Source organism: Nesoenas mayeri, assembly GCF_963082525.1.
Source record: "Nesoenas mayeri genome assembly, chromosome: 21".
NCBI classification, from domain to species: Eukaryota; Metazoa; Chordata; class Aves; order Columbiformes; family Columbidae; genus Nesoenas; species Nesoenas mayeri.
The window spans coordinates 2,241,123-2,249,424 of record NC_137571.1 but is presented as its reverse complement, the minus strand read 5'-3'; the positions used below and the strand labels follow the sequence as shown (position 1 = coordinate 2,249,424).

Sequence of the window (8,302 nt, the reverse complement as noted above, 5' to 3'; positions counted from 1 at the left end):
GGTGAGGGGGATCCCCCAGGACCCCCAGGCACCGGGCAAGCCGGGGGAGCTGAGCAGAGGGATCCGCGTCCCTCCCGCGGCCCCCGCGCTGGCAGAACCGCCACCGCGGACAATCCCTTCGAGCGGAGTGGGGTTTTTCCTTTTAATGCAAAGCCGGGCAAACTCGTCTTCCTCCCCCCCAGATGTGTTTCTTTGGCTCGATATCTCCGGCCAAGCAGCTCCCGCTCCGCCCCGGCGCTGCCAAAGCGCCGCAGCGCCCGCCACGTCCCCCCATCGTCCCACGGCCACGGAGCCCCAAGGGACACCCAAGGGTGACAAAAACCCGGCGGAGCGCACGTGGTTTCAGCAGCGCGCGCGTTCCTAGTGCCGCCCGTTCCTAATCCCGCCCGTTCCTAGTGCCGCCCGTTCCTAATCCCGCCCGTTCCTGGTGCCGCCCGTTCCTAATCCCGCCCATTCCTAATGCTGCCCGTTCCTAGTGCCGCCAAGAGAGCGCAGGAAGAAAGGAAAATAACAAATCAAACCACCAAACAAGCAGCGACAGCGCGGAGCAGCCCCGGTGTGACCGGAGCCGCTCGGTGTGACCGGAACCACTCAGTGTGACCGGAGCCGCCCGGTGTGACCGGAGCCGCTCAGTGTGACCGGAGCCGCCCGGTGTGACCAGAGCCACCTGGTGTGACCGGAGCCGCTCGGTGTGACCAGAGCCACCTGGTGTGACCGGAGCCGCTCGGTGTGACCGGAGCCACTCGGTGTGACCGGAACCACTTGGTGTGACCGGAGCCGCTTGGTGTGACCGGAGCTGCACGGTGTGACCGGAGCCGCTTGGTGTGACCAGAGCCACCCCGGTGTGACCGGAGCCGCTTGATGTGACCGGAGCCACTCGGTGTGACCGGAGCTGCCCGGTGTGACCGGAACCACTTGGTGTGACCGGAGCTGCACGGTGTGACCGGAGCCGCTTGGTGTGACCAGAGCCACCCCGGTGTGACCGGAGCTGCACGATGTGACCGGAGCCACTCGGTGTGACCGGAGCCGCTTGGTGTGACCGGAGCCACCCGGTGTGACCGGAACCACTTGGTGTGACTGGAGCCACCCGGTGTGACCGGAGCCGCTTGGTGTGACCGGAGCCGCTTGGTGTGACTGGAGCCACTCGGTGTGACCGGAGCCACTCGGTGTGACCGGAGCCACCCGGTGTGACCGGAGCCGCTTGGTGTGACCGGAGCCGCTCGGTGTGACCGGAGCCACTCGGTGTGACTGGAGCCGCTTGGTGTGACCAGAGCCACCCGGTGTGACCGGAGCCGCCCGCTCCGTCCAGCCCACCCGAAAAGCAGCAGCACGACACACTCCGTGCACCCCGAGGGGCCCCCCAGCACCAGGTGACCAAGGGGCACGTTGGGGTTTGAACCTCAAGTTGGTTTCTTTAATTTTGCCTTTACGCAAAAGGCCGAAGTGACCCCGGGGTCTCCAAATGGCGATTGCAGCACCAGCTGCGAGAGCGATGGGGAAAGGGCTGCAGGAACCGGGGACGGGGATCCAGGGACCCCGAGAGGAGGAGCGGGGGCTCTGCGCTGGGCAGTCGGGTGAGCGGGGGGAGAGAGCGAACACACACAAACATAGATATAAAACCAACACAGACGGTAAAACCAGGTTACCGCCGTCTCCCCCCAAAAGTGAGAAGAAGAATAATAAAAATCCCAGTGGAGGTGACAGAATTCCCTTTCCTGGGAAAATAAATACAAACAAGGCGCCTGTTCCACCCCCGAGCTGCCGCCCCTTCCCACGGCCACAGCATCGCACCAGCGCTGCGACCCGTCCGCCGGAGCTCAGATGAGGGGTCAGGGCGGCCGGAGCCCCCGTCCCGTCCCATCCCGTCCCATCCCGTCCCATCCCGTCGGTTCAGTTGTTCGGCACAAACCCAGTCTCTGCTCGACCCTGCGAACAGGCGGATTTGTTCAGCGCTCCATGGGGACGGAGCCTTGTCCAGGTCTCAGTGTTTCTCTTGCTTTTTTGTTTTAAAAACATAATTTATATATATATATATATATATATATAAAATACAGTACAATGAAGATATCCATGGAAACTAATGGGGTAGCTGGAAAATATGCTTAACAAAAAAGCCCAAAATACAGCAAATTCCACAAAGTGACGCTTGCTGTCCCCACTCAGTCCTCCAAGACCACAATGTCCGCGTTATGGACCAGCTGCTGCTCCTCCACATCTCCCAACGCTGTCTCCTCAGTCCTGATTTCCACAGGCACAGCTTTCCCCTCCGTCTCTGCCTTGGGTTCTGGTGCTGGGTCCATGTCGATGATGGTTCATCTGTCACTGGAGGTGCCTCCCATGGCTCGGCGGGCGGACGTGAGCCCGGAGTCCATGGCCACCAGCTCCACGGGGCTGACCACGGTGGCCACAGAACCCCAGAGTGTCAGGGGTTGAAGGGCCCTGGAAAGCTCATCCAGTGCAATCCCCCCATGGAGCAGGAACACCCAGATGAGGTTACACAGGAAGGTGTCCAGGCGGGTTGGAATGTCTGCACAGAAGGAGACTCCACAACCCCCTGGGCAGCCTGGGCCAGGCTCTGACACCCTCACCCCAACAAGTTGCTTCTCAAATTTAAGTGGAACCTCCTGTGTTCCAGTTTGCACCCATTGCCCCTTGTCCTGTCCCTGGTTGTCACCAGCAGAGCCTGGCTCCATCCTCCTGACACTGCCCCTTTCCATCTTGATCCCCAGCAATGAGTCCCCCCTCAGTGTCCTCTTGTCCAGCTCCAGAGCCCCAGCTCCCTCAGCCTTTCCTCACACGGGAGATGCTCCACTCCCTGCAGCATCTTGGTGGCTCTCACAGGCCAGACGGGCTGCGGGGGCTGCAGGACACTGTTCTGTCCTTGCTTTGAGGTTCTCCAGTGTCAATCCTCTCCCACATCGCTCCTTCCCTCCACGGGAGGCCTCAGGTGCCCCAGTGGGCTGTGCTGAGCCTGCGCCGGGGGGCTGAACTGCGGCACCCCTGTGGTCGTTCCCCCACGTGCCCCACAGCGGGTCAGGGTCGGGAGAGCAGCAGGAGCGGGGAGACGCTGATGCGGCGGTGGAGGGTGCGGTGGAGCCCGCCGAGGGGGCATTTTGCCACCTGTCCTGGCAGGGAGCGGGGAGCGGGGAGCGGGGGGCGGGGAGCGGGGGGCAGGGAGCGGGGGGCGGTTCCTGCGCCAGCGCCGCCCGTGCGGGGCCCTGCGGGAAGGTAGAAACGTGGGAAACAAGGTGTGCGGTTCCAGCCACCTGGATGGCAAAGGAAGGTCAGTACTGACATGACCATCTGGACGGTCAAAGACATAATACCAACATAATAATATATAAAGGGCCTCGGACAGATTATTTTGAAGTACATTTCTCATAATTGTAAAGAGTTACAGCCCAGGCTCGTGGGAATGGTGTCTCGGGCCGGAAAACCGCCCGCAAGTGCACGGGGTGTGTGAATGTGCTTGGGCCTGGGCTGTGAATGAGTGGAACAGCGAGACAAACATCACATGAGTTTAGTGTGTTTTTAATAACAATTAGTGGAAAAACATCTTATGTAAACACCTTAGTGCAGGCCCGTACCTGTAAACCCTATAAACCCTACAAACTGTTAATGGTGACTAGAGCAGGTGCGCCGGGTGAGCTCCCTGCTCTCCCAGGTCTGTCTGTGTGAACCTCGCGCGCCGCTCCCAGTGGCCGCGGTTCCCTGGGGGGACACGGGCCCTGCAGAGCCAGCGGGTCCCAGCGCTGCTGCCCCCACCCGGTGCTGCCCTCGGCACCTCGGGGCTGGGGACCCGCACGGTGTCCCTGCTGAACAGCACCAGCCCCTGCTGAACAGCACCGGCCCCTGCTGAACAGCATCGGTCCCTGCTGAACACCACCAGCCTCTGCTGAACAGCACCAGCCCCTGCTGAACAGCATCAGTCCCTGCTGAACAGCACCGGCCCCTGCTGAACAGCACCGGCCCCTGCTGAACAGCATCAGTCCCTGCTGAACACCACCAGCCTCTGCTGAACAGCACCAGCCCCTGCTGAACAGCATCAGTCCCTGCTGAACAGCATCAGTCCCTGCTGAACAGCACCATTCCCTGCTGAACAGCACCAGTCCCTGCTGAACAGCACCATTCCCTGCTGAACAGCACCAGCCCCTGCTGAACAGCATCAGTCCCTGCTGAACAGCACCAGTCCCTGCTGAACAGCACCATTCCCTGCTGAGCAGCACCAGCCCCTGCTGAACAGCATCAGTCCCTGCTGAACAGCACCAGTCCCTGCTGAACAGCACCATTCCCTGCTGAACAGCATCGGCCCCTGCTGAACAGCATCGGCCCCTGCTGAACAGCACCGGTCCCTGCTGAACAGCACCATTCCCTGCTGAACAGCACCATTCCCTGCTGAACAGCATCGGCCCCTGCTGAACAGCACCGGTCCCTGCTGAACAGCACCATTCCCTGCTGAACAGCACCAGCCCCTGCTGAACAGCATCAGTCCCTGCTGAACAGCACCAGTCCCTGCTGAATAGCACCAGTCCCTGCGCTCATTCTTGCAGGATGGGTACGAGCTGATCTCGGGCTCCTCCATTGTCTGTTTCTTGTGGAACCTCTTCCTCACCTGCCCCCCGTGTCCTCGCTGTCGCCCCCTTTACCCTGCCCTGGCCCCACGGCGTGGCCGTCTGTGTCCCACCGGTGTGGCTGGCGATGTTCGTCTGGGCCAGCCTGCAGGGCACAGACTCCATGGAGCCTCCAGGCCCCGAGCAGCTCTACGGGGCCATTGTGGCCATGATCGTCTACCGCAGCTGGTGCACCGGGGTGGACGCTGGGCCGCAGCATCACCCATCACGGCTTCATCCCGGTGGACAGCGCGCTGCTGGCCCGGCTCTGGGGCAGGGACCCCTCGGATGAGCGCTCGCACCGCGTCCCGCTGCCCCACCCGCTGCCCGCTGGGGCTGCTGCCGAGCCGCCCGCTGCAGGCGGCTGCGCCCCAAAGAGCCGCCATGAGCTGCAGCTGCGCTCGGCCCGGCCCTCGCGGACAGGAGGACGCGCCGCCCGGTGCCGCTCCCCGTTTGCCGGCTGGTGTCGCGGCGCTTCCTGAACCGGGCGGCTGCTGAGCCTGCGGTGTGAGCTCGGCGCCTCCAGGACAAGGATCCGGCTCCTGGTCCTTCCCCCGGGCTGTTCCGGGAGGCTGGAGGGACCCGGTGGAATCCAGGAGCGATGTTGCAACCACGCGGTGAGTCCCAGCGCAGCCGGCGCGGTGCTGGTGCCGCTGGGAGAGCCGCGGCGTTGCTCGGGGCCGGCAGCAGCGGCTGCGCTGCCCCTTGGTCTTTTGTCAGTAGCTTTTTCAGAAAAAAACCCAAAACAACAAAAAGCAAGTTCGTTGTCTGTCTCTGTTGCTGCTGGGGCGGTGGATGCGGGTCTTGGGGAGCTCGTTCCCTCCTCGGCTGAGCTGTTTGCAGCCGGGATTTTCCTCCTGCTGTTGAGGTCAAAGATCTCCCGGCATTGACGCCCCTGTGCTGGGAGAGCCCAGGGCTGCCCGCGCCCTGGGGAGGGGTTATGGGGCAGCACAGGGTCAGGGGGGGTGAGGGGCTTTGCCCCCTCGAGACCAGGGAAGCCCTTTCCAACGCGGATTCTCCGTGGCCAGAAACGTCGGTCGTGCCCTTTGCGGCGGTTGCCGAGCAGGACGGAGCCAAAGCCTCGTCCCGGGAGCCCAGGTGGGGGGCCCGGCTGCTCACCCCTGCGGCCCCAGACCGTTCCTTTTCTTGGTCAAGCAGCAAATGTTGATTGTGGGGTGCGGCAGAGCCAGGGGACTGTCCCCCATGCCCGGTGTCACAGGGCCGCATCGCTGCCCGCAGGGATGTCAGAGAACAGGCTGAAGCGCTGACTATAGAAAATAAAGACTTTATTATTTCTTTTTCCAGTTTGTAAGACAGTTCTCATTACACAGAGCACAACGGGCGAAGGCTCCGCAGCGGCAGCACCGCGGGTCGGTACCACAGCTCGGGGTCCTGCTGCTCCCCCCAGCGCCGACACCTGCCCAGCTGGCATCAGTGGATCGGGGGCTATTTGGAAGCCCCCGGGGCTGCAGTGAAGCTGGTGACACCCCAGGGACTGTCACTCAGGCACTGGGGTTTGTCACCAGGTCAGGGGAGTGGGAGAGCACAGGGATAGACGCAACCAGCGCTTGGACAGAGATGCTGTTCCTGCCACACGAGCCAGGAAACGTCACAAACTCAGCCAGCAGAGAGAGAAATAAAATAGCCAGGACAACCTTTATTAAACAAACACAGAAATGTACCATCAACCTCCTGTTATAAAAGTACTTTACATACATTCAAGGAGACATCGTATAAATATCAGTACGAAATGCCACTGGCTGCAAGAGTCCCAATTTTGCCGACGTCTTAAAAATTTCCTTAAAACATTTGAAAGTAAACGAAGAGGAAGCGAAGCCGGAACCGCAGGCGCAGCGCCCGCTGGGGCGCCCGGGCGCAACCGTCCAGCTGCCGCGGGTGTTTGGGAAGCAAAGGGGCCGGTGGTGGGAGGTTTAAGGCACAGGTTTGAATCCCAAAGTTCAGCCGGGGTACGGGACGCGCTCCGAACGGGCTGTTTGACAGGGACACCGAGACCTTTGGATGGGCTGAGAGATGTTCAGGATCCAGCACAGAACACACCTGAGACGGGAGAGCGTCCCCCGCGGGCTCCTGCGTCTCTTCACACCCCTCGCCGAGCAGCACAAAGATCCCTCGACCGAGCCGTGCGGTGACACCGCGGCAGGAATCTGCTCCTCGGACTTTTCTAACGGGACGAGAGGTCGCGCTGCTCGCGGGCAGCGGCTTCTACGCAGAGGACAGAGGAAATTAAGTCCCTCTTAACAAGGGTTTTGTTTCTAACTATGTCGTCAGGCTAATGCAAAGAATACAAGAAAATCCAATTTGATTCTACTAAAAGGAACTTACTCTCCCAAACGGAGGCAGGAAAGTGGAGGTGAGGTTAATAACCAGGCCCTTCTTTGTAACATTCGTGAGGATTTAGTTCTGTCAAACTGTTCCTAAGTCAAGACGAGGGCTCTTCATCTGCAGCAGCGTCGTGCTGGATCTCTTGTTCACAGGTAGGGAAAAATCGGTGGGATCTCCGGCCTGGGGAGCTGGAATCCAATGATCTCCCGCTTGGTAACAGGGCTTGTGCACACACGAAGCCGCCGGGATCAACTCAGAACACCCACATTTCCTCTACAAGAAACAACTCCCTTATCTTGCTATTTTCCAGTAATCCCACGTTGAGGAAATAACATAAGGACATTGTAATAAATTAACTGCTTTGGACACCCAAGGGAAGGAGAGAGGACGCGTTTCACAGCAATAGAGGTATTTTTGACATTTTCATTAGTATTTCCTATGGAAAAAAAAAACAACAAACATAGCTCTTTTCAGCTTGGCGAAACAAGGGAGGTTCAGCTCTGCCATCAGTGTTTTTGCTATAAAAATAAGGTTTTGTGTTTACTTGGGTTCTACGACTAAGTCGAATAGAAAGGAGAAGGCTCTTACAAACACTCCTGCTGTTGTATCACCCCCTCCAGCTCCAGCTCTGCGGCATCTTGTGCTCCTTTATACAGCACCTCGTGTGCTCCTTGGAAACCACCCGCTGTCGTGTTCTACTGTACGGTTTGTGTTACGTGTGTTTCTTCATCGAGCTGAAAAGCGAGTCCCCAAATGTCCGAGCTTTCTGCTTCCCGGGCGGTGCAGAGCGATCTGCTCCGGCTCCTCACAGGAAATCCAGCTCAAGGGCTTGGTGAAGGGACACCAGGTCTGCGTGATTCGTGATCCTCCAGAAGGGCATGTTGTGCTGGAACAGATGACAAAGTCGGGTTTAGGGGGTGATTTTAGGGCTGGAAGCGCTCAGGGTGCACTGCGGTGCAGGTGACAGCACAGCCCGTTCGGAAGGACCCTGGGCACGTGCACACTGGGATCTGAAGCCCGACGTGCGCGGCTGTTTACGATGGGTCAGCACTGACTATCAGCTCCTGCTTCACCCACAAAAGCCTTTCCAGGGCTCCAGAGGATCCGTGGAGGTGACAACCTGGCACGGGGCAGCCCGTAGAGGTGACGGCCCGGCAGCAATCTCTGCATTTCACTGCCTTTCATGAGCGCGACTCAACGACCTCTTCAGGGCTGCCCAAACCAAACAAGATATTTGCTCTGTGTTTGTAATTCAGACCAATTGTAGATAGATCTGACTGCTGGCAACTGAGCCCTGACTTAGAGAAATCGTGTTATCCCACCTGACGGCTGCGTGATGTGCTACATCA

At 59.7% G+C, this 8,302-nt stretch overlaps 1 protein-coding gene across 3 annotated transcripts in view; it reads right to left on the bottom strand.

The window, feature by feature from the left end:
- Positions 1 to 6,116: 6,116 nt before the first annotated feature.
- EYA3 (EYA transcriptional coactivator and phosphatase 3) overlaps positions 6,117 to 8,302 on the bottom strand; it is a 29,113-nt gene continuing 26,927 nt past the window's right edge. For 2 of the 3 annotated variants that reach the window (XM_080357549.1, XM_080357550.1), the window contains one exon: positions 6,117 to 7,839. In XM_080357549.1, the coding sequence (XP_080213675.1) occupies positions 7,759 to 7,839 (81 nt within the window). In that variant the 3' untranslated portion in view covers positions 6,117 to 7,758. The remainder of the gene's footprint in view (positions 7,840 to 8,302) is intronic. The other variant, XR_013923125.1, reaches the window with a different exon arrangement.